The sequence below is a fragment of the Odontesthes bonariensis genome, chromosome 2, assembly GCF_027942865.1.
Source record: "Odontesthes bonariensis isolate fOdoBon6 chromosome 2, fOdoBon6.hap1, whole genome shotgun sequence".
Lineage (NCBI taxonomy): Eukaryota > Metazoa > Chordata > Actinopteri > Atheriniformes > Atherinopsidae > Odontesthes > Odontesthes bonariensis.
The window spans coordinates 13,240,352-13,266,982 of NC_134507.1; the positions used below are offsets into that span (position 1 = coordinate 13,240,352).

Genomic DNA, 26,631 nt, shown 5'->3' on the forward strand with positions numbered 1-26,631 from the left:
TTAATCCATAAAGTTTTTTTCATTCTTACTGGCCTGGAACATCTTAAAAGCAGCTGCTGTCTAGGAAAGTTCATAAGATTTGTTTCTGAAAAACTTGGAACTTCCATTACTCTGCAATGAGAAAGATTATTCACAAGTGGAAAACATTCAAGACAGTTGCAAATCTTTCCAGGAGCGGACCTCTCAGCAAGTACACCTCAAGATCAGATGTGCAATGCTAAGACAAATTGAAAAAAAGCCAAGAGCCACATTTCAGATTCTACAGGCCTCAGATAGCATGTTAAATGCTAAAGTTCATAACAGCACAATGAGAAAATGGTTGAACAAGCATGGCTTGTGTGGATTGCCAGGAGAAAAGGTTTTTCCCTCCTAAGAGAACATTACATTTGGAAAGCTTAATTTTAACAAACCACAAGGCTTCTGGAACAATGTTCTTTGGACAGATGAGACAGAGTGGAGATGGCTGGTTGTGATGCAGAGCACCACGTTTGGAGAAAATCAAGCACAGCATATTGGCACAAACATATCATACCAAAGCCATTGTGCCATGGGACCTGGGAACATTACAATTACTGAGTCTGTATGCTCAAGTATTCTACAGTCAAGCGTGAGGCCATCTGTGCAACAAAAATTGGGTCATAAAGTAAGACAATGATCCAAAGCACATCAGCAAGTCTACAACAGAATGGCTGAAAAACTAAATGAAGATGTTGCGATGCCCCTGTAAAATCCCAGACTTCAACATGATTCAAAATGCTGGGCAAGGCCTTAGGAGTGCTGTGCATGAAGGAGTGCCTGGAAGCATTTGAACTGATGCAACATTGTAAAGACGAGTGGGCCAAAATCTATCCACAATGAGGTGAGAGATGATGATAATTAGTGATAATGCCACACAGAGAAAGACTACTGCTTCTAAAGGTGGTTCTACAAGCTATTGAGTCATGGGATGTACTTAATTTTCACATATTGCTTCTGCATTTTGGCTGTTTTTGACAGTGAAATATATCATGTGTTGCTCTTCATCGGAGGTTATATTTACCTAAAAAAAAAAAAAAATTTAAATCCTGGTCTTTGCCATAGAAAGAGTGGGCTTTCTTTGTCTGAATTGTCCACATTTGCCAGGATGTGTCCCAGTGAGACTTGGGTAATCCACCCCCAGCACAATGTTCCTCAGGAATTGATAAAGTATCTATCTATCAATACGTCGGTCCACCCATTCATCCACTGGAAAATAAATGAATACAAACTTATGTCCAGTCTATGTAGATACTGCTGTCAGGGGTATTGTTTAGCTGCTATAAAACATTTCTGTCCTCTTCGGGTTTTAAATGAAGCATTGAAAAGCATTTTGATCTGTACCTTGGGAGACTAACTATACTGTTCCCAATATTAATTCAAGTTTGAATTCAATGTCCGTGAGCAGCCATTGTTTCAAAGGATGAGGCAAGGCCAACAGAATGCTGGGACAATGAAGTGGAAGCTTATGAATGAGGCCATTGTGAACAACCCCCCAACAGTTCATTTTACAATATATGTAAAAGAAAGACCTTTACTGGTGGAAATATATATATTTTTTTAATTAGTTCATTTTACAGAAATAGGTTTATTGAATATCCATAATTACCAGAATTTGAGCAACTTAACTGTTGAAGGTTGGTTTTATATCAATGATCATTCACTGGCACAATGAACAGTGCTTCTAAAACCAGATTATTGCAAATATCAATATGATGTTTAAGCGGAATCTAAAATTGCAATACAATCAGAACCAACTACACACAATTATAGTAAACATTTGTGAAAACTGACAGTCCAGCAAATTTAAAGAATTACATTTTCACATACTCTGCGCACCTTTTATTACTTTGATACTATCATGATCAAACATAATCTACCTCTGATCTGGTCTTTTAAGACAAACTGGCATTTCTAAGAGAGACTTGTGACCTCAAGAACCTCCATCTTTTGAAGTTCTTTAAAGAAAAATGTTTAAAATGGAAAGGTTAAAAGTTAAGGAGTCACATATACAGACTGCTTCCTTCCATATGATTAAGCCTGACATTTACTGTAAAAATCTTAATTTCTCTGCAAAATGTTACTCATGTATTATGTTCCCTCGTATAAACCGTGTGATTTAAACCTTAAGGAATAAGAAGACGGCAGGCTGCAAATACAGGCGAAACAGTTACAGGCGCAACATCTCTTCTTGTTTTTCATTTGGATCTAATCCAAACCACAGCACATCGTGTTCCACAGCAGCCCAAGCCATGCGCACCGTGGTAAATGTGGCGGCCCACTGCCCTGACGGAGAAACTACGATAGCCCCTCCTGCACTCTGGACACGGTCACCCATGGTCTGCAGAGAGAGTTGTGAGGCATCTGATACCGATTTGCCTGTAACAAGAGGATGAAATATGGACCTAATGAATCACATCTATGGAATCAGTGGGAGGTCGTGTCAATCCATAGCATGCAACGTGATGCATTCGAAAATCCTTTGAACGTTATTCGAAGGCCTGACTCGCTGTTCTGTGTTTTAATGATCAAGCAAATAAGAAAAGTTACTTCAGATATTAGGCCCAGGCCCATTAGGTGTGGGATGCATTTTTGTGAGGTGTTTGACTGAGTGATACAATACCTTGTTCAATGTGTGACAGAATGAGTCTCGCCAACGTGACTTTAAGAATAGATTCTCCGTGGCCGGTACAAGACACTGCACCACTTAAGTTGTCTGCATATCCTCCGCAGCCTTACACACAACAATTGGAAAAAAAAAAAAAGAAGAAATTGTGTCAACAAGGAACTGTTGGGGGTCTGTGAAATGTAAATGTAAACTAAATGCAAATCATTTCAATCAAATTTGTTTGAAAATTAAAGTTGAGGCTGAGAAGTTCTGTCGTACTTTGAGAAATTTATACCAGTTTTAAATTGATTCCAGAAACGTGACAAAATATTGGGCATATTTACCACTGTGTTACATCATCTAGTCTCAGCATCAAGTGTTTGGGAATAAGGAGACAAACTGCTTTTCGACAGTTCAAACTTTTTTTCCTTCTTAATGTGCCGGCTGTTTCCAAAGATTAAGAATTCTGACAATCCAGTTAAGCCTTTCTAATACAGAGGCATGCTGTTGTAATATGTGCGTAATGTGCTTTGACATCATCTTGTTGAAATCAATGAGGCCTGATCTGAAATAGATGCCGTCTTTATGGTAGCATCTACTGCTCTGAAACATGTCTGGAAATAGGTTTCCGGTGGTTAAACTTGACAAAAAAATATATAAACAAAACAAACAAACAAAAAATACCTGAGACTGCTGAAAAAAACACAATTATTAATAATTATGACCGCTCAGAAAGGGTTTGTTTTGTGGTAATGAAGTGATACCAATGATCGGAGAGTCTCCTACTCTGCCGACCATTTTATTCCTAATCCCTCCAGTTGATGTTGCACATGCAACATTTTCAGCACAGTCCACAGCAACGGCACCAACAGTATCATGGGCCCTTGGATGAGAAAGAATAAAGAAAAGCAGTGCGAAAGATGAGAAAGACTGTTTAGATTAGCTGATTAAGAGATGTCTATACGGTGTCATACATTACTTTAAAAAAATTTTATAAAAACAGGGAAGAATCTTTTGCTGCACTGTACAGTATCTATTTGTCAAAGTATTGTAATAATGTATTGTCCTTTGTACTGTTGTGACTGATCCAAGTCCTTTAGATCCCTCAAACTGGAACAAATAGATGTGCTTTGATAAGCAGGTTCGGGGGTTTATAGGATGTCTCTTTCAAGACGTTTTCCCATTATGTTATTCACGTTAAAAAGATGCTCAACATTCACAAAGGGAGTCTAAATCAGTCGCCGCAGATACATACCATTCAAGGTTGAACTCTTCCATTACGCCAGTCATGTATTTCTTGCGCAACTCCCATTCTTTCCTCTCGTACTTAGTTATGAGAGAATCTGCAGAAACTGTGCTGACGCCAATGCTCTCTGCAAACAGATTTGCACCTCTGCCTGTCAACATGGCGTGGGGAGTCTGGGATTTTCCACAGCAGCAAACATGCAACAAAAAATACAAAAAAATAAAAATTATATATCTATATATATATATATATAGATATATATATAAAACAAGATACAAGTGGCAATAAATGGCTCGACTTTTTATTTTCAAACCCATTTGAATTGTGTCTCCATGCTTGCTGATGGCACTGACAACAGAGAAACTTCCCCAACTATTCTGCAGGGACAACCACTTTGCCACACCCTACCCTGTTCACACAACAAAGACTGTAATGGAGTTTCTAAATATCTCCACTCTGGCCAGAAGACATTAATTTGTTGTGGTCAAAAAACTGCATTTGCATGTAATTATTAAGCTACAATGCACAGACAAATGTGCATTTGAAAAAAATAGCCATGTTTGTGAGGACAGGGCAAAAATCTGTCACGAAACCAAGGAAACTGGACGGTATATGTTCTGAGGAGGGTGATGACTAACATAAGACACGTGTGTGACAGTCATTAACTGAACCCAGGTGTGATACACGAACGGGGAGAAAGAGTAAACAAAGGAAGAGCTGTATTAATTAAACTGGGAGTAAAGCCAGCAAACACAGAACACAGACTCCTAAAATTCCAAACAATGAAGTACAAACAAGCCCAAGGAAAACAACCACAACCGTGATGAGAAGAGAGCATAGGAGGCTTTTTTGTTTGACTTCTCACATAATAATAACAGCCTTACAAATCTCCCCGTCTTACAGACGTGCTTACAGACAGTACAAGTCAGATTCTTTTTGGAATGATTTCAAATAACCGGACACAACGCGACATCACGCCATAACCCATGATAGTAATTACGACGATCCAAATCGGTATAAAAACTCGAATTTTAAGCCATTCGTATTTTACTTGTGAATTGAACTGAAATTGAACTGTTTGGGGTTTTTTATGAGAAGAACAATGACAACAAAAGAGTAAAAGAAGAAGAAGAAAAGACCTTCTCCATCACTGCACGTGCCAGGGAAACAGGGTTGGCAATGTTCTTTACTGAAGAGACTGCACCGCTGGCAAGTGTTTTTCCATCCATAATAATGGCATCCATCTCCAATTCGCCATCGATGTTCAGTGTTGCTCCGTGTCCTAAAGAGAACAACATTTTAGTCTTATGATTTGGTCAAAAACATTACTGACAACAAGCTCTTCATTTCTTGATACATATTTACTCATCACATATGCAGAGTGCTTTCCACTCATAAGACTTTGTCTGAATTTCATATGATAATATCCAATTCTTCTTCTTTCAGTCCATGTATGTGGTAAGTAGGATGTGGGTTGCAGTTTGAAATCAACCTAATTCGGTGGAGTGAAATGAGTCAGGAATGCCAAACACAAGGCTCTGTATTGCACATATGTGTTTCTGTTTATCTTTGTCAACCCAGGGGCCAGATGCACCAATGATGTGTACACACGAAGAACACTTGTGCACCTTTTCCATCTCACAAACTGCTACTTATAAGAAAGGATGTGCGGTGAGAATGTACATACATACAGTGGTGAACAAAGTACTCAATTCCAGTGCTTGAGTCAAAGTGTTGATACTCATAGTCAAATCTTACTCAACTACAAGTAAAAGTTGCTCGGTCAAAATCTTACTGAAGTTAAAGTACTGAAGTACTTACTTTTAAAAATACTTTTGAGTTTTCAAAAGTACAAAGTATATTTTCTAATATCAGTACATTGCTGCATAGTTTTCTGAGTGCTTTTACAGAACCATGTAACTCCCTAAAACCACCTGAGGATGTACTGGCATGTAACACTTTTTCTACCACTCTGCTACAAAAAGTCTGTAGCCTACCTCAGGTAAAAGCTTCAGCATAAAAATGCAATGAAAATAATAAGGAAAGCTATTTTCATTAAAAAATATATATTTAAAACATCCCCACCCAAAAAACAGGAGAGCCTTTATTTTACTCCCCACACATTCACTATGGAGTAGAAGTTTACTGTTGAGTCCATTACCGGGAACAAACTACAACTCTGCTTTGATGAAGATCTTCAGTTCACAAAACACTCTGGTAGTCTCGGTAGAAAACAGCCTTGCAGCCAAATCCAGTTATCTTTTTACACCACTCTGGTGTGGCCAGTTGCATTTTAGGAAAGAAAAACAGCAACAGTGGATTACAATGCCTAAAAGGAACGAGTAACGACAAGCTTCCTTCTCTTCCGTCTTTGAAATGTAGTAGAGTGAAAGTCAGAAGTTTCCAAAAAAACAAATACTCAAGTAAAGTGCAGATACTCAAAAAATGTATATAAGTACAGTACTCAAGTAAATGTACTCCATTACTGTCCACCACTGCATACATATTACATATTACATATATATGTATATATTTATATATATATATATTTATACATAAATACATAATATACCATAAACCAAAACTGAAATTTTTTCGCAGATTAAACAATAGGATTGTTTTTTCTGCTTTTGTTTCTTATCGTCAGTTTTCACAATATACTCTTATTCACAGCGATTGTGGGTGCGATATACTGTATGACCTCAGCCGTGTGTAATGGCGGCGGAAGACTGTTCTTGACTTAGTTTACTTTTAAAAGTAAACTGACATTGTTCTTATTTTCTGGCAGCCGATCGTCTCATAGTCTTGCGCAGCGTCGTTTAGGAGGACATCAAACAACCCATAAGCCATCTGTATATTTTTTTTGTTTTTGTTTTTTTTTTACCTCTGCAGGGTCTTTTGCTATGAACTTACTGAGCTGATCACTTATTACTTTCTTTTTCTTTTTAATTCAACAGAATTATTTCCTTCCTACGGGCTCACCACCCGTGGGAGGGGCCATGGGGGTCGGGTGCAATGTGAGCTGGGCGGCAGCCGAAGGCGGGGACCTTGGCGGTCTGATCCTCGGCTACTGAAGCTGGCTCTTGGGACGTGGAACGTCACCTCTCTGCTGGGGAAGGAGCCTGAGCTGGTGCGCGAGGCTGAGCGGTTCCGGCTAGATATAGTCGGACTCACCTCGACGCATGGCTTGGGCTCCGGAACCAGCCTCCTCGAGAGGGGTTGGACTCTCTTCCACTCTGGAGTTGCCCGCGGTGAGAGGCGTAAAGCAGGTGTGGGCATACTTATCGCCCCCCGGCTGTGCGCCTGTACATTGGGGTTTACCCCGGTAGACGAGAGGGTAGCCTCCCTCCGCCTTAGGGTGGGGGGACGGGTCCTGACTGTTGTTTGTGCTTATGCACCGAACGGCAGTTCAGAGTACCCACCCTTTTTGGAGTCCCTGGAGGAGGCACTAGAGAGTGCTCCTCCGGGAGACTCCCTCGTCCTGCTGGGGGACTTCAATGCTCACGTGGGCAATGACAGTGAGACCTGGAGGGGCGTGATTGGGAGGAACGGCCCCCCCGATCTGAATCAGAGTGGTGTTTTGTTGTTGGACTTCTGTGCTCGTCACGGATTGTCCATAACGAACACCATGTTCAGGCATAAGGGTGTCCATATGTGCACTTGGCACCAGGACACCCTAGGCCGCAGCTCAATGATCGACTTTGTAGTCGTATCATCGGACTTGCGGCCGTATGTCCTGGACACTCGGGTGAAGAGAGGGGCAGAGCTGTCAACTGATCACCACCTGGTGGTGAGTTGGCTCCGCTGGTGGGGGAGGAAGCCGGTCAGACCTGGCAGGCCCAAAAGTATTGTGAGGGTCTGCTGGGAACGGCTGGCGGAATCCCCTGTAAGGAGGAGTTTCAACTCCCACCTCCGGCAGAGCTTCAACCATGTCCCGGGGGAGGTGGGGGACATTGAGCCCGAATGGGCCATGTTCCGTGCCTCCATTGTTGAGGCGGCCGACCGGAGCTGTGGCCGCAAGGTGGTCGGTGCCTGTCGTGGCGGCAATCCCCGAACCCGCTGGTGGACCCCAGTGGTGAGGGAGGCCGTCAAGCTGAAGAAGGAGTCCTATCGGGCCTTTTTGGCCAGTGGGACTCTGGAAGCAGCTGATGGGTACCGACAGGCCAAGCGGAACGCAGCCTCGGCGGTTGCTGAGGCAAAAACTCGGGCTTGGGAGGAGTTCGGGGAGGCCATGGAGAACGATTTCCGGACGGCCTCGAGGAGATTCTGGTCCACCATCCGGCGGCTCAGGGGGGGGAAGCGGTGCATCGTCAACACCGTGTATGGTGAGGGCGGGGCTCTGCTGACTTCAACTAGGGACGTCGTGAGTCGGTGGGGGGAGTACTTCGAGGGCCTCCTCAATCCTACCGACACGCCTTCCGATGAGGAAGCAGAGTTGGGGAGCTCGGACGTGGGACCTCCCATTTCTGGGGCTGAGGTTGCCGAGGTGGTCAAAAAACTCCTCGGTGGCAAGGCCCCGGGGGTGGATGAGGTCCGTCCTGAGTTCCTCAAGGCTCTGGATGTTGTGGGGCTGTCTTGGTTGACACGCCTCTGCAGCATCGCGTGGACATCGGGGGCAGTGCCTCTGGACTGGCAGATCGGGGTGGTGGTCCCCCTCTTTAAAAAGGGGGACCGGAGGGTGTGTTCCAACTATAGGGGGATCACACTCCTCAGCCTCCCTGGTAAGGTCTTTTCGGGGGTACTGGAGAGGAGGATCCGCCGGATAGTCGAATCTCGGATTCAGGAGGTGCAGTGTGGTTTTCGTCCTGGCCGTGGAACAGTGGACCAGCTCTATACCCTCCGCAGGATCCTGGAGGGTGCATGGGAGTTCGCCCAACCGGTCTACATGTGTTTTGTGGACTTGGAGAAGGCGTTCGACCGTGTCCCTCGGGGACTCTTGTGGGGGGTGCTCCGGGAGTATGGAGTGCCGGACTCCTTGATATGGGCTGTTCGGTCTCTGTATGACCGGTGTCAGAGTTTGGTCCGCATTGCCGGCAGTAAGTCGGACATGTTTCCTGTGAGGGTTGGACTCCGTCAGGGCTGCCCTTTGTCACCGATTCTGTTCATAATTTTTATGGACAGAATTTCTAGGCGCAGCCAGGGCGTTGAGGGGGTCCGGTTTGGCGACCTCAGAATCGGGTCTCTGCTTTTTGCGGACGATTTGGTTCTGTTGGCGTCGTCAGGCCGTGACCTTCAGCTCTCACTGGAGCGGTTCGCAGCCGAGTGTGAAGCGGCTGGGATGACCATCAGCACCTCCAAATCTGAGACCATGGTCTTCAGCCGGAAAAGGGTGGAATGCTCTCTTCGGGTCGGGAATGAGATCCTTCCCCAAGTGGAGGAGTTCAAGTATCTCGGGGTCTTGTTCACGAGTGAGGGACGAATGGAGCAGGAGATTGACAGACGGATCGGTGCGGCGTCTGCAGTGATGCGGGCTCTGCACCGGCCCGTCGTGGTGAAGAAGGAGCTGAGCCAGAAGGCGAAGCTCTCGATTTACCGGTCAATCTATGTTCCTACCCTCACCTATGGTCACGAGCTGTGGGTAGTGACCGAAAGAACGAGATCGCGAATACAAGCGGCCGAAATGAGTTTCCTCCGCAGGGTGTCTGGGCTCTCCCTTAGAGATAGGGTGAGAAGCTCGGTCATCCGGGAAGGGCTCGGAGTAGAACCGCTGCTCCTCCGCATCGAGAGGAGTCAGATGAGGTGGCTCGGGCATCTGGTGAGAATGCCTCCTGGACGCCTCCCCGGTGAGGTGTTCCGGGCCCGTCCCACTGGGAGGAGGCCCCGGGGAAGACCCAGGACACGTTGGAGAGACTATGTCTCTCGGCTGGCCTGGGAACGCCTCGGGGTCCCCCCAGAAGAGCTGGAGGAAGTGGCCGGGGACAGGGACGTCTGGGTCTCTTTGCTCAAGCTGCTGCCCCCGCGACCCGATCCCCGGACCAGCGGAAGATGATGGATGGATGGATGGAGAATTATTTTCTAAATTCATGATAACAGAACTGAGGTCACTAAATAAACAGATCTCCTTTTTTTCTCTGAGTCACTGATAAGCATCTTAGATTTATATTCAGTAAAACGTCTTCTTTACAGTCATTGTCATACCTATTTAGTTCTGTTTACCTATTTAGTGATGCCAATATGCCTTTGAGCGTTAACACGGTTTTATGCATCCGGTACCTGGATTAAGGAAGGATGCAAAAAAAAAAAAAAAAAACAGCTACAAATCACTAATGAGTGTTGTTATACCGGTGAGAGGTGATGCCAAAAAGTCTATGTACAGCCATTTGTTAAATATTTAACAATTTTGTATGAGTGGTGTGCCATAATCACGGCCTCTGACAACCATACTGGAACACCACCAGTAGATGGCGCCAGTGTGCTGTTAAAGCAAAGTGAAATAATGAGGAGAGTGGGTGTCACCAGTGTTTTGCTGCTCTGTGGACCCGTTCAGCAAATTGTTTGTGGCAAACTGTTGACAGGATCATGGCAGATTTACAGTGATTACTCTCTTAACGTGAATGAAACAGCTGAGAAAAAGTTTGTGTACCTGCATTAAACACGGTGTTGTCTTCCAAAGCCCTCACAGCTGCCTCAACAGCATCCAGAGCACTTCCTCCACTTCTCAGCACAGATGACCCCTCACGTGCAGCAGCTTTCACTCCATCAACAGAAGCCTTGGCCAGCTCATCAGGTATGGCCCAGGCCCCACCATGCACAACCACGACTGCTGACATGTCCCTGCAGTAAAAAGGAGACAAAGTGGAGACTTACCCAAGTTATGGCTGAGGAATTCTAATGAGGGTGCAAAGAAGAATGATTTTGTCCTCCGTTTAACCTCTCCAAGATATTCGTTCCGTGGTATGACCAACAAGTTATGTTGCAATTATTGATTATTTTCTGAATCGAAGAAACGTATAGAATTCAACAAAAGAGGAATACAGGACACAACAACATATAAAAGTCTTACTTGTACATAACAATGGCTAGTTCCATGTGGTCTTATTTGCACCTTAGGCTCATGGCCAAAGTTTCATTTTAATTTCAATGTGTCTGGCAATTCTGTTCTTTTTTTTTTTTTAAATAAAAAAAGATTTAAAACAAAAACGAAAAAAAACAACTTCCGATTTAAAAGTAATTATTTCTGTTATCATTCTTTCGTTTCCATTTTCCACCTAATTTCCATGAAAACACATTTGCCCCGCTTTAACCGAGCCAATTCGGTTTTCATTATGAATCTCTGTTCGTGGACGGTGTTAATGTGCACGAGCCATGATGAAATACTTTATGATATTAGAATGTCCTGCTGCAATCGCACGCAGGGTTTCCTACCTTGTATGTCTTTTACACTTCCTCCAGAGAAGAAACTGTCTTCCGTTGCCACGTGACTTCAAGGAGGACTTTTTTTACAGGAGACACACACGCACAAATACTGACGTTAAATCTCGTGTGAATCTTCCGACAAAAAACGTTCTAAATGAAATTCTCTTTAAGTGCCGCGATGCGTGTTGGCACGCGGTGGAGTGTTGTATAAGACTGATCTTTGTAAGGCTGTATTGCTGCATTCAGTATCCCACTCTTGCATTCAAGTTCAGTTCAGACAGTGGTCCAATGGCAGCAAAGGGCCGAACAAACTCGGCCACATTCACACGCTCTTTGCTTTTGTTACACGTGCAGAGTGGGCCCATGTCGTTTTCCTCACAGAAGTTAGTTGCACTTTAAACTTAACTCTTGGTGGGATTTCACAACGCATGGAGCATTACTATAAAATAAAAAAAAAGAAAAGTACGTGCACACCATAACATCACTGTTAATAATTATTTACACACTGCTTTGCTTGTGTACCTCCGCTTCACTCAAATGCGTGCTTTCTGCTGCTTCTGTCGTTTGTTTTTCCTCGTGTTTTCACAAGAACAGTACATGTATGAAAGAATGATTTAATTCAAAACGATAGGCTAAAAATTGTGAACTACATTATGATGACTAACACAGAAGCAGCTGGCTTTGCAATTTCACACGAGAGAGTGGGAGAAGTAAGGACTGAGTTAACGTCAGGTAAGCATAACAGAATCATGGCAATGTTCTCTCTTTATTCCCATAAGTAACTCAGAAAACATAGAGAGGCACATAGGCATACAGGAAGACTTTTAACTCCTCTACTTGAAACTCCAAAGACAATTTGCATCCCATGAAAGTTCTATTGGATTGTGTAATGTTAAACTATGACCAGCAGAGGGCTGTAAGAACCTATTAAATGTAAGATGACATTTAAAACAACACTGAATAGTCTTTATAGAGTATCAGATACGAACTGAAAAAAAGATCTATGCACAACTTTCCCATCAATATTCTTCTTTTTCTTCCTAAAATATCATGGTCAGGGTGTCCATTGTTTCTGTCTATATCTGTTTGTCTTCAGTCTACCCCTACTTTACCCTAAACTTGCAAACACACTGTACACGACACACAGCATTTAAACACATTAATAGAAATAATCATCATCATCATTAATGACCAATAAAGCAGCAGTGTGGTTGGTTATCATTATCTTCCCAAAAATAATTTCACTGAGTGAAATTAAATCAGTGAAGGTCCAATAAGCGTGAAATGCACAAAAACAATACCGTCCAGCTTTTGGCCTCGTTCATTGTGTTAGGCTGTCAGGCAGTAGAAACACATTTATTGCGCATTTTAGAGACAGGATAGCTGATTATGAAGTTAAAAAAAGAAGGGGTAGAAAAAGGGAACTGGGAAGCTTCGACCAATGTTGACTCCTCCAAAGCCTCCTTGGCATTGCAGATGAAAACAGTAGAAAATAGAAAAATAAAAAACAAGATTATAGTTTATAATTACATCAATCGTTGCTTTCTGGACTCAGATAATGTTAATGTTGCTTTATGAGACAAAAAATATCTTGGATTTAAGGGACATGCCACACATGATACAGCATATATTTTCAGACATTATTCTGATTGCAACAAAAACAACAACAAAGATATCACTGTTATAGACTCATACAGACAATACATCGTTAGATACAACATACATATCTGTTCACACATGATTTTTAAAATCCACAAAGGTGAGCTGGTCTAAGACAGAGTCCAATAAGTCTTCCAAATAACCAGCTGTACTACTACTATTGCTTTGACCGAATTAACAGTATCAATACAAACATATTTCCACGGTACTTACAAAGGGATTGAGGCTAACTAAAGATTGTGCAGATCTGCAGCTATTAGAGAGAATATATTAATAACAACACAATAATTAAGTCAGACTCATAAAACACCAGTGTCTACAGATCCCCTGTTGTCTTTATGATCATTCCGATCAATGCAAAGAGAAACAGCTCTAAAGGTCAAGTGGGCCTAGAATCGGTGGTTCGTCGTCCTCATCTGCTAAACTGTAATCTGTAAGTGAGGAAAGCAGGCTGCCCGCTGAGCTGAAGACGACTTTCAGCTCAAAGTTAATATCATGTCTGTAGAACACCAGAGAGAAATTTCATATCAGATACTCCCATTATTATACTCCTGACAGTGTTGACACATTTGACACACCACTCAAACAAAATTGTTAAATATTTACAAATGGCTGTACATAGACTATTTGGCATCACCTGTCATCGGTAAAACAACACTCATTAGTGATTTGTAGCTCGTTTTTTTTTGCATCCTTCCTAAGTCCAGGTGCCAGATGCATAAAACCGTGTTAACGCTCAAAGGCAGAAATGTGCATTGTATGTGCGTGTAGTTCTCTTTTATAAGTCTCAATTGTTGTGAAAGTACATGCATGTGCTCAAAACCTGATCCCATTTTTTTAGTCACAAACGGAAGCAGACGCTTCCTTAATGAATATTTCCATATCAAGATATAGTTTGCATCACTAAATAGGTAAACAGAACTAAATAGGTATGACTGTAAAGAAGACGTTTTACTGAATATAAATCTAAGATGCTTATCAGTGACTCAGTGAAAAAAGGAGATCTGTGACCTCAATTCTGTTATCATGATGGCTAATGGGTTGTTTGATGTCCTCCTAAACGACGCTGCGCAAGACTATGAGACGATCGGCTGCCAGAAAATAAGAACATTGGGCCTCATGCAAGAACATTTTTGTATTTTTATTCTAAATTTCTACCTCTGACAACCATTGGACTATACTTTGTGGAGCTCAGGTGAGTGTGAGTAACACCACCAGCAGATGGCGACAGTGTGCTGTTAAAGCAAAGTGAAATAATGAGGAGAGTGGGTGTCACCAGTGTTTTGCTGCTCTGTGGACCCGTTCAGCAAGTTGTTTGTGGCAAACTTGCGGCAAACAGATTTACAGTCAGGGTTTAAATTGGGGCGGAGCGCTCCGGAGCGCAGCTCCGCCTCCTCACTTCGGACGGACCGGCAAATGGAGCTCCGCCGATTTTCGGGTCAATTTATCGAAATTGACCCGAAAATCGCAGCGAAATGTGCCTTCTAACAGTTGTTTTAGCATTTGGTGGACCTATTTTTCCGGACACCGTTGAATAGCAGCAGCAAGACATCCAGCCACTAGGTGGCGATAGTGCGTTGCTTGTGTACAATACAAATCAATGAAGACGGACAAAAATGGTAATATAACTTCTCTGGAAGCGTATTTCGCGGTGATTTTCGAGCCAACGTATCGCTGTCTACCACAGACCACACGGTGAGTTTCATGTCTCTGCAAACGAAAGTTTAATGCCGTTTTATGATTGTTTGCTTGAGTGGTCATTGACTCAATGCAAAGGTGGGGGGGCTGCCGCAGTGGATACCTAAATGCTCCGTTCAGCACCAAATGTCCAAATTGTGATCAGAACATCTATAATTCACCCCAGACTACCTAAAAACAGGGCTTAATGTGCAAAATGGCGAACTACCCCTTTAAACAGCTTGCGAAATCTGAAGCAGTGCAATGAAAAAGTTGTCATGAAAGCAGAGTCCCTGTGCAGCCAGTGTCCAAGTGGTGTTGATGTGCTTTCAAGTTTAATCAAAACATGGGGTAAATCACCACACACATAGTCTGATTTTGTTTAAGTTTATTTTGGTGAACAATATGTTTCGCTACTGCTTCATCAGGTTGCTTGATGAGTAGCAAAGTGTATTTTTCACCAAAATGAACTTTCAATAAATCAAGACCTGTGAGGTAGTTTTCCACATTTGTTTTTGGATATGTTAAGTGATGCATTTTGTGAGGTTTAAGGCATGCACAAACACACAATGGAAGTATTTACATTAAGAGCTAGTATTGCCTACTTGATAAAGATTTAGGTATTTAGGATTTAGGTCTAAACACAAGGTAAGTAACACAGTCAGGGTCAGATAAGGTAAGTCCCATACAAGTAGCCCAAGTTAACCTACAATACCATGAGTTCAGTGAGTGCATCTTCACCCCCCTCCCCCTCCCCTCCCCTCCCCTCCAGCACTGAAAACAGCATTTTCCCACACTCTAGCCGCAGCTGGCAGGCAAATTGCAACATTTGTGGGTGGAGTTTGAGTGTAAGGGTGGGAAATTATAGACACAGAGACAGAGTACTGTACTACTAAAAGACATTCCATTTGGTTTATTAATCACACACACTTGGGTGCTGTTTATACATACCCGGGTATTTTGATAAACGCATATTTTCTAACCTTCGTTTGCAAAAATAACTAGGTGCACACAGCCCCGTTTTTAAAAAAAAACACGTCTACATTGATCAGCATAAATACGCTATCAAGAGCTGTTAAATTACGCCAAGCCTGACGGTGGCAGTGTTAGAACAATGAGAATTCCACACAAGCCAATCAGAAGCCTAATAGAAAACATTTCTGCTAGGGAAAGGAGTGAGAATCGTGACATCCTGAAATTTCCCCTCCATTCCTCCGGGACAACAAGGCCATTTTCAAAATTTTCCCACCACATAGCAGTCCGTCCGGGTCTAACCCAGAATCGCCGTCGCTGGCGGTGGTATGGCCGGGCTCTGTCTGTCAAAAGAAGCTCCGCAATTGCTGCCCTCCGAGCCCTAATAATGCGTCTTTGTTGGTCAATACACTGTATGACTTTAATTTTCAAAAGCACACAAGCGACTATAGCTCTTAAAAACAGAAATGCTGCTATTACTTGTACCTCCATGCTTGCCAGATAAACAATGGACGTCGGTCTGTTACCGCGGATATTGCCCAAAACTCCGTTTTTGTCTCTTTCAACCAGTTTATACACAAACGCTAAACGGAGTTTGTAAAAAATCTCCACTTTTGAGTTTTTTTTATGCCTCGTTTTCGGAGGAAAAAACTCTGTTTGTGTATAAACGAAAGGCACAAATGAAGGGAAAGGTCTTCGTTTATCAAAATACCCGGGTATGTGTAAACAGCACCTTGAACACAGAGAGAAAACTTGAACACAACACAGAGACTTGAGAACTTACAGAAATATTGATTGAACTAGAACAGAATTGATTGAACTATTGCAATATATTTGATTGAATTGAACTAATTGAACTGAAATAACTATTTACACAACAAAAAATAAACAAACAGAATATTGAAAAAATTGAACATGTCAAAATTATACCAACAGAAATACAGAACTGAGTGGGAGTCAGTGCCTGAATTCAAGGGGTGGCTAAAGCCTTTTCAAGGGGATGGCAGCAGGGCGTACTGCGCCTATTGTAAGGCGGACTTCTACGCCAAAATAAGTGACGTCAAGAAACATGCCGCTACCAAAAAACACCAAGAAAAGGCGAAGCCTTATGGGCCAAAGCAGCAAACGCTGCCCATGATGACAACTAAGGTAGATGCTGCAAAAAAGGCTGAAGCCACCATGGCAATGTTTATTGCCTGCCACTGCTCCATGCTTAGCATGGACCACCTTGGGGAGGCGTGCAAGGCGGTGTTCGCAGGCTCTGCGGCAGCCCCCCAGTTTAAAATGCACCGCACGAAATGCCGGGAAATGATAACCGGCATCCTCGGTCCGCATTTTCTGAAATCCCTGATAACCGACATTGGGGATAACAAATACAGCCTGCTATTGGACGAATCCACTGACGTTAGCGTGGCAAAGTACCTGGGCGTAGTGGTCAGGTACTTTAGCCACGCTAAGGCAAAAGTGGTGTCCATGTATTTGGGGCTGCTCGAGCTAGGGGGAGGAGATGCGAGGGCCATTGTCACGGCGTTAATGGGTTTTTTGGAAAATTGGGGGATGAAGAGGGAAAATTTTATTGGGATAGGGACTGACAATGTCTCGGTGATGACAGGGATCAATAATGGGGTTCACAAAATTTTACGGGAAGAATTTGGACTCACAAATTTGGTTTTAATCTGCTGTGTCTGCCACTCCCTTTAACTGGCTGTGAGCCATGCCTCGCGGGACACCATTCCCCGATGTGTGGAATACCTGGCGAGGGAAACCTACAATTGGTTTTCAATCTCGCCCAAGCGTAGGGAGGCTTACCAAGCACTATCGGGGAAAAACCACTCCTCATCACACAGGTGTGCGCCACACGCTGGCTGTCCATAGAGCCGGCTGTGGAACGAATCCTGGCTCAATGGGAAGAGCTGAAGCTCCACTTTAGCCTTGCCAAGGGGAAGGAAAACTGCTACATGGCGGAGACCCTGCACGCCATGTACACAGACCCTGTGAATCTCCTATATCTAACCTTCTTACGCTCTGTGCTGTCTGAAGTTCGGGGTGCAGTACTGGCATTCGAGTCAGAGCAAGGGGACCCATTGATGCTCCTCCAAACATTGACCAGGCTAATTGAGTCAATTGCAATGCGGGTTCTGAACCCAATGGCTAGGGTCAATGTTTTGGAGGAGTCAATTGATGGGTTCCTTAGCCCCAAGCCATACTTGGGCTATCTGTTTGAGTCCAAGGTGGAGGAGCTCAAAGTCCCAGCCCAGGACGAAGCAAACGTGCGAGCCAGATGTGTGCGCTACATCATGTCCCTGCTCCATGAATTGAAGGCTAGGCTTCCTTCAAATTTAGCTGCTCTTAGACAGATGTCCAATTTCAGCATCTCAGAGACGCTAAAGCAGAACAAGGGGAATGAAATTTTGGAGGTTTTCAAAATGCTTGGCTACTCTGACCTTGCCATAGACAGGGCTACGCAGCAATGGCGCACCATACACCTCAGGCAGTGGGATGGAAAAACTACCATGGAGTTTTGGTACGAGGTGTGGCAATACAGAGACTCAGCAGATCTGAATCCATTCTCTGAACTTGGATCTGCTGCAATCTCTGTATTGTCACTTCCTCATTCCAATGCAGAGGTGGAACGGCTCTTCAGCCAAATGAGTGTAGTTAAGTCAAAGCTACGGAACAGGATGTGCCTCACCACCCTCAGTGCCATCCTCCAGGTGCGGTATGTGGGAGAAGGATGTCATGACATGTTCATGACTTCTGGCCTAGTTACATCCTGGGCCTTGTTGACGGGTTCATATGAATATTGTTGATAGTTAGAATGAGCGTGTTTATGATAAACTGCGAAAGCTAGGCGCCTCCAGAGAGGGCCACGTACACTTGTTATGATAAAACGGTATAAAAGGGTGTCCCAGAATGAAGACGGTGGACAGCTGACCGACCGCGTACTCGTCTCTATTTTCTCCACAACATAATGGTGACCCCGAGTGCGTGAGATTTTGGCAGCTGGAGCCCGACGGGACGCGTCCTCTGTGCGCCGACAGCCGAGATCAGTCGTTAAACCTGCAGGTACGACATATTTTTTCCTTTTTTTTTCTGAAAGCGGCGGTGTCTGTTGCTGGTGTACAGGTGACGGGCCTCCGACAGCTCCACAAATTTAAAAGAACACGGGAGAAGGGCGAGTATATTCGGTGAGCATCTCATTGTTACCTCTGCGCAGGGGGGCTGTTGAAATTGTTGAAATTGTGGGCCAAGGGGAGCCAAGTGTTTTAATTGGGATAAAATTGGGTAAACAGCAGCTGATGTGAGTTGTAAAGCAGACAGCTGTGAGCAGTTGGTCTGGCTTGTGTGGTTGTATTTTTTTTGTTGGTAATTAAGAAGGACTATAGTCGCTGCGCTCCGGCCAATTGTGAATCGGATGAATTCAAACTGGATTAATTAATAGCTGTAAAGAAGCGGGTAGGTCGTTGAGCGACCACCAATAGTAGCTCTTGCATTCTATCAGCCATCCTTCAATGCATGGGGGGGAGGAACACTGACGGGAGTACGGGGTACACTAGACGCATTAAACATACGTGAAAATTATTTTCACTAGTCAAGGAGTAAAACGAATACTGATAATTGATTGACTGGCGAACATTAAAGTTCAACGATTGAATCAATCAGGCTTTCAAAAAAAAACTCTGAAATGAAAAAATCCAGTTCTATGAGGAGCACATTTTAAGTATATATGTTTATATCATTTTATATATCTGCTTAGAACTCTTTGGAGTTATCCGAGACCTCAGTATAAAGACATTTGGAGAAGAAAAGTCAAATTCGTTTATGAAATTGGCCACAGGAGATTTTTATTAAGAGGTCACAGCGAAGCTGATAAATACACGTCAGCATTTGCTGCATTGGTCAAGAAACCATATCACAAGGCTTGTAGGGAAAACACATTTTGTATTCCATATATTGCCGACACCAACATCTCCTGAAAAATTAAAAGTCTAAATGAAAGAAATTGATAATTTAAAAATGTGAAGATTTGAACGGTGACTGACACAAAACTTTGATCGACCGATTTGGTGATCGACTGACTTGGTATGAGTGTGTGGGACCGGTCTCTGTCTGTGTCTGTCAAATGGGTGTGAAATCTGATGTTTTATGTGAATCTAAAAAAAAAAAAAGAAAAAAGGAAAATTATTTTGTGTGATAAATCAAGGTTCTAACCTAACTCATCTCATCCCTTGACTTTTGAGTATTCGTAGTATTTTAATTTACACTCAGATTTGCTTCATTATTATAACTGGCTTTATGGTCATAATTTGCTTCATTGGTATAATCTGCTTAATTGTGATAGTTGCCGCATTAATAACTTGGGGAAATAAGGTGTTGTTGCAGAAATGTGCTGTTATTTTTAAACGCTGTGGGTTTCCTTCTTTAAGACTTTATATTTTCGTTGAGTGCATCTTGTTATTATTGAATACTGCTGTGATTGGTGTTAAGTTTCGAAAGTTCTATTCTCAACAGGCAAGTGAAGGTGTTTTGGCTTTCAGGGGGACAGAGGGTGCTGCGCGCTCCCGCGGCTGGTGTGTGGGCGCATGCACTGTCCTTGAGAGTTTTCTGCTGCTGCAAATGTTCGTGTGTGATCACATTTTCTTTCCTTGTGTCTTCCAGGGGCAATTTATGGTTGAACTGTAATAATTATTAGTTTTCTTTAGGTAATGTGCTAATTGCGGAGTTGTTATCAGTCGAGTAATGAGGGTTTCGCAATTCTAGAGGAGAGGTTGCTGTCTCTAGTCAAGTTGAATGTGACATTCCTGATAAAGAAAGTTTTTCGCTTATGCATTGTTTCTGTATCTTTTGATTTGTAGTTTCCCTGTCCACAGCGTGTTAAATTGTATTTCTTTCTCTTTCTTAACAAATGCCATTTCGAGGTGAAGAATAGTGCAACTGTTATTTCTGTGTTAAATTGTATTTCTTCTCTGTCCAGCTGAAAGTTTGTATTTCCTCCTTTTTCTTAACTTGTTACAAAGTGTGACAAACGCCATTTTGAGTTTGGGTGTGGTTCAATTGTTATGTCTGGTTCAATTGTTATGATTGGGAGGAGTTAATAACAGCCTGGGAGGTAGACTAAGTGGTGTGTTCATATTTGATTGGTTACAATTCACGTGGTTCGCTGGAGGCGGGCTTAGAGGTGTGTTTATATTTCATTGGTTAGAAGTTACGTGTCGTAGACGTGTTTCATTGGAGTCGGATTTAGAGGTGTGTTCAGATTTCATTGGTCGAAATTGACGTAGCCGTGACGTGCATTGTATCATCTGGATTGGTGGAGGACATTGTGTGTGGATTGGATCAGAAACATCCGGGTGTGAGCAAAGGTTGGGGCAACGCCAAGCCTGAGTCACTTTAAACAGAGTAAGCATTAACTGAGCTTTCGATTAGCAATAAATTAGCATTGATTAGCATTGGTTAGCAATCAATAGCATTGATTAGCAATAACTAGCATTGTTTAGCAATAAATTAGCATTGATTAGCATTGGTTAGCAATCAATAGCATTGATTAGCAATAACTAGCATTGTTTAGCAATAAATTAGCATTGATTAGCATTGGTTAGCAATCGATAGCATTGATTAGCAATAATTAGCATTAAATAGCATAATTAGCATTCGATTAGCATTGGTCAACAAGGAAGCTAGTATTGATTAGCAATAAGTAGCATTGATTAGCAATAGTTAGCATTGTTAGCATCTGTTAGCATTTCGTTAGCCATAATTAGCATTGATCAGAAACACAATTAGCATTGATCAACAATAGCAATAAGGCAAATATTGGTTTAAATCTTAATTGGCAATAAGCTAGCATTCATTAACAACAGCTGGGAAACCAACAGCAGTTGGCATTGGATAGCAAACAATAGCATTAACAATAAGCTAATAAGAACCTAACTCCTAATTAGGAATCAAAATAGCAACGAGCTATATTAGCTTAACAGTAGCATTGATAATATCCAATCCAATAATTAGCTGCATCTAAGCTAAATTTAGCCGAGCATTAAATAAGCAGTAGAGTTGAATAATTAGGTAATTCAGAAATTGGTCTTCAAAATTTGTTTGAAAAAAAAAAAAAAAAAAAAAAAAAAAAAAAAAAGGGGGGGGGAGAAAGGGATAATAATAATTAGTATTCCCGGTTCTAAGGAACTAACTAGGTGAGACGATGGATGTAACACCAACAATAATCGTTAGTGCTAGGCATCCAGGACGTTACAAAGACATTCAAAAGTTATCTCAAAAATGGGAAAAAAGAACCAAAAATATGTTCCCACCCTGGCCAAAGGATGGCACTTTCGATGTAGCTGTCTGTGAAGTTATGGAACAAAGAATCAACGATCACAAATCAAAAAACAAAAGCAAAAAGAGACAGAAAAAGAGGGAGCTTGAATTAGAAATTTTGTACTTCTTTGAAACTGAAGGTCGTCGTTACAGAAGGAATTTGAAGGAAGGTGTAGCCATACTGAGGGGGGAACAGCCGGTAGTGGAGAAGGTCAAGCAGCATGAGTCTGCAGGACTATATCCAACACTGTCAGGGGTGATGAACATAAAAGGAGACTTTGAGATGAAAAATCAGGAAGTACCTTATGTGCGCCCTGAACCACAAACAGCGGCTTCGAGCAGTCAGGGAGCTCCTGAGCCAGGCGCTGTCGGTGGTTCAGATCAGGTTGCAAGGGGAAACCCCCCACACTATCAGGCAGCGTCAGATCAAAAACCATCATGTGATCAATGTTCATCTTGTACTGAACACAGCAGTCCAACAGCTTCAACATCAGCCCAGGCCTCAGGTTATCCGAAACCACTATCTGTTGTAGAGGTTAAGAGTCCAACAGCCTCAGCTTCAGCAACGGCACAGGCCTCAGATCACCAAAAAGCACTACACCTAGATCGTACCACCACTCCCATAGTAGAAAAGTCTATACTACAGGAAAGGACGTCACAAGAAAAATCCATGTTACATGAAAGGCCTCCCAAACATTGTAGTACGGCCAGGAAGACACCACACGGGTTAGACTGTTATGCAGAATATGAGGGGAAACTTGCAGAAGATTCATATTGGATAGAGCATGCTCATTCCATGGTTGATTTACAGCAAGAGATAAATCAAGCAGAAAAGCAGGTTCAAGAACAGGATCCACCCGGCCAGCAGGGAAACGCCAGGGACAGAGAGTTTAATTTAAGATACCGACCAAATATTTATGCACCACAGAAATATACTGCGGGTAATTTTCCGATTTTGGTGAATGGGATGCAGGGACAGTATGTGCCGTGGCAGATGCTCGACCTAGCGGGGCTGGTTGCCAGACTGCCGGACATTCACACAGGTGCAAGCAAATGGATAAGAGCTTTTGAACAAGAAACTGTAGGCAAACTGTTGGCTGTGGGAGACATCAAGGCAGTGTGGGCAAGGTGTTTTGGAACTACTACCATGGAGGGCATTTTGAGAAACAGTATGAATGACTGGATGGTGGGCCATCGAGCAGATGGAATTGGGTTCGATGTACATCGACCTGCACTGTGGGGAGCTCTGCGAGCTGAGTATCCTACGAAAACGGATCCAAAAGCATTAAAGAGCGACACACTGTTGGATACAGATAATCCAGCGGCGTACGTTGCACGCCAGTTGGAAAGATGGAAACAAGAACTGGAACAAGACATTGAACCAAACACAGTGCTCAACTCTGTATTCAGAGACTCTATCCTAGAAGCCATGCCCGACTCAGTGCGAGCGAGGCTGGAGGATGTGGTAGAGTTGAAATCAATGACGCATGCGGCATTCCGGGATAATGTTGTGCATGCTATTGACAAATACAGGCAAAGTGAACGGAAACGGAAGGAGCAGGATAAGAACTTGCAGAGGAAACTCACACAGATGCAGTTGGAAGGACCAAAGGAAGGAGGCCAGGCCCTGATGACACCAGGGACCACTGAACAGGTACCTCCACCCTTTGCACCCTCTACACCCTCTGCACCCTCTGCACCCTTTCAACCCGTCACACCTCAGGCCTACACGCAACCACCATACACACCACGTGCAGGAGGACAAAGCCAGCCTCGACCTTACCGAGGGTACAGGAGAGGCACAGCCGTAAGACGAAGATCCTCGGGGGCATGTTGGGCCTGCGGCGAGTTGGGACACTTTGCTGACAGATGTCCGCGAGCACCAGGAAACCAGAATGTGCGGCAGGACCGCGGCCAGTCCCCGCGGGGTGGATCAAGTGGCCCGGCAGGCCCATGGGTGAGTCCAAACTTTGGTTATTAGGGGTGCCCACAGAGTCCTAGAGGGGAGGGTCAGTTTCCAGTCGTAATGGTGGGAGCTGATGAAGAACCGATGCTGCAGGTTCTAATTGAGGATGAGCCAACTCCAATGTTGGTGGACACTGGAGCCACCTACACTTGTGTAAGTCAACATTATGCCACACACCTCCCCATGTCAAATAAATTTATTGAGACAATAGGATTCTCGGGAATTAAGCAGCTAGTACAAATGACCGCCCCCGTGCGTATCTCCACAGGGGAAAATGAAATCAGGATGCCAATCGGGGTATCAAATCAGACTCCCCTTAACTTGCTGGGGAGGGATGCTCTGTGCAAATTAAAAATTAAGATTTGGTGTTCACCGCAAGGCATAATCTTGGATAAAAGAGGTCTGGAGTTTCCGGAGTCAACACAGGCAGACACAGCAAGAATCTATTGGTTGGGAGACATTTCTGAGCCAGTAACAGTGGCGTGGAACAAATGGGAAAAATACATTCAAGCCCAGTGCCCTAAAGCAAGGAAACCCACGCTCGATTATCATTGTACAATGTATTATGATGTTTCAAAAAGTGGAGAGTTCGAAGAGCCATGGGACAAACAAACGGAACACTCTGAGATAAATTTGGCAACTCAATACATTATCATTGGAGAACAAGGGGCAGCCATGAATGTGGAATCAAATGCATTTATTTCAAAATGGTACAATGTGCCAGAATCTGCTCCACATGTTACTTTGTTGGTGAATGAGAATTTCAAAGCAAAGGATGTGGGGCCCATGATGAAAACAGCGTTAGGAGTAAAGTGGGAGCGAACAGAGAATCCGTTAATTTTCCAATCACAGGATGCCACGATGATTAAAATCCTATGCAGCGTAGCAGCATTGGCGAAACCACAGGCTGTTATGGCATTGGTGAACCAATCAGTCCAGACAGCAAAGCAAAGTGAGACAGAAGGGGTTGAGAGTGATCTGTTGAAAGAAATGATAGCTCATGTCCCAAACCAAGTGTGGTCTAAGAATGAGGCCGATGTTGGTTTGGTGAAATCTGCTAACCCAGTGAAAGTAGAGTTAAGACCTAATGTCAAACTTCCTAATCGTCCTCAGTATCCACTCAAGCCAGAAGCAGAGGAGGGGGTAAGTGGGACAGTAGAAGGTTTTGTAGGAAAAGGAGTGTTGGTTGAGACAGTCAGTGTGTGTAATACTCCAATATTTCCAGTACTGAAGGCAGACAAATCTAAATACAGGTTAGCACATGACTTGCGCATGATAAACGCGATTGTGGAAGATTGGCCAGCAGAGGTGCCAAATCCATACACACTCCTCACCAACGTGCCTCCTGAGGCAAAATTTTTCACAGTAATCGATTTATGTTCTGCATTTTTCAGCGTTCCTCTAGCTGAGGAATCCCAGTATTTGTTCGCATTCACATACAGGGGTAAGAAGTACACTTACACCAGACTTCCTCAAGGGTTTAAACACAGCCCTCATGTGTTTAACCAGGTCCTTGGACAGGACCTAGAGGGCCTCGCATTGAACGGTACCCTACTACGCTATGTCGATGATCTCTTGCTATGCTCACCAACACTTGAGGCGTGTCATCAGGACTCCATGAAAATCCTTGAGAGGTTGGCAGAGGGAGGGTACAAAGTTTCTAAATCGAAACTGCAGTATTGTCAACCTAAAGTAGATTATCTGGGGAGGGTAATCTCGCAGGGAACGATTGCTATTTCCCCAACACACTTGGAGGGAGTAAGTAAAGCACCATGTCCAAAAACAATCGAGGAAATGATGATCTTTTTGGGGATGACAGGTTTCAGTGCAGATTGGATAGAAGATTATGCAATTAAATGCGCTCCCTTAAGAGGGATCATGAAACAATCCAAAGACCAAAGGTTGAAAGCACCACTGGAGTGGACCAGCGAGGCTAAGTTAGCCTTCGAAAGTTTGAAACAGGATTTGCAAAAAGCACCAACACTGGCAATACCAGACTATGAGAAGCCATTTTTCTTATATGTCTCAAACAGACACAACATGTACGCTTCTGCAGTATTGATGCAGGAAACGTGTAGTGGTCGAAGAAAACAAGCTATTGCTTATTACAGTACAAAATTGGATAATGTTGTACAAGGCTGGCCACCGTGTTATCAAGGGTTGGCCGCAGTGCAGTATGCTTATGAGAAAGCATCCACAATAACAATGGGGTATCCAGTCAACATCATGACACACCATAACATCTCAGAATTAATAAATCAGGGAAAGTATGTTGTGACTCAGGCAAGGTGTTTGCAGTTTATGCATATCCTGATGTGAGAATACAGAAGTGTACTACATTGAATCCGGCGGATGTCATTCCACTCGAGTTTGAAGGAGAACCACATGAGTGTGTAGCAGAAACTATGAGATATACCAAATTGAGACCTGATTTAGAAGCAACTCCGCTTGGGCGGGCTGATGTCACATACTTTGTGGATGGTTCATGTTTCAGAGATCATTTGGGTAATCATGCAGGTTTTGCAGTTGTGAAGCAGGAGGACGGAGACTTTGTGACGGTGAAGGCTGAGAAGTGTGAACAGCCATGTTCGGCACAGTTGGCTGAACTGAGGGCATTAACGGAAGCATGTCGACTGGCGAAGGGTAAGGTTGCAAATGTGTACACAGATTCTGCATATGCTCATGGTATTTGCTATTTGTTTGGAGCAGTTTGGAAGCAGAGAGGATTCAGAAGGGCAGACGGGAGTCCAGTGCGGCACGAGGTCCAAGTGAGGGAGTTGATTGCAGCCATGATGCTCCCCTCGAAACTGGCAGTGA

At 43.4% G+C, this 26,631-nt stretch overlaps 1 protein-coding gene across 1 annotated transcript; it reads right to left on the reverse strand.

The window, feature by feature from the left end:
* Positions 1 to 1,560: 1,560 nt before the first annotated feature.
* Positions 1,561 to 11,455, reverse strand: LOC142391771 (isoaspartyl peptidase/L-asparaginase). The gene is made up of 7 exons (XM_075477832.1): positions 11,235 to 11,455; positions 10,453 to 10,643; positions 5,009 to 5,151; positions 3,879 to 4,042; positions 3,388 to 3,506; positions 2,639 to 2,749; positions 1,561 to 2,394 (listed from the first exon to the last, which is right to left on the reverse strand). Exons 2-7 carry the CDS (start codon positions 10,637 to 10,639, stop codon positions 2,186 to 2,188), a joined length of 933 nt encoding a protein of 310 aa, XP_075333947.1. The 5' UTR covers positions 10,640 to 10,643; positions 11,235 to 11,455; the 3' UTR covers positions 1,561 to 2,185.
* Between the last annotated feature and the right edge of the window lie 15,176 nt (positions 11,456 to 26,631).

What these genes read in the sequence shown, in the direction of transcription:
- LOC142391771 (XM_075477832.1), bottom strand. Translation starts at nt 10,639, where the DNA reads ATGTCAGCAGTCGTGGTTGTGCATGGTGGGGCCTGGGCCATACCTGAT. An exon ending in GAAGAGTTCAACCTTGAATG is followed by an intron (nt 3,507 to 3,878) that starts GTATGTATCTGC and finishes TTCTCATCCAAG; the next exon opens with GGCCCATGATACTGTTGGTG. An exon ending in AGGAGACTCTCCGATCATTG is followed by an intron (nt 2,750 to 3,387) that starts GTATCACTTCAT and finishes GTTGTGTGTAAG; the next exon opens with GCTGCGGAGGATATGCAGAC.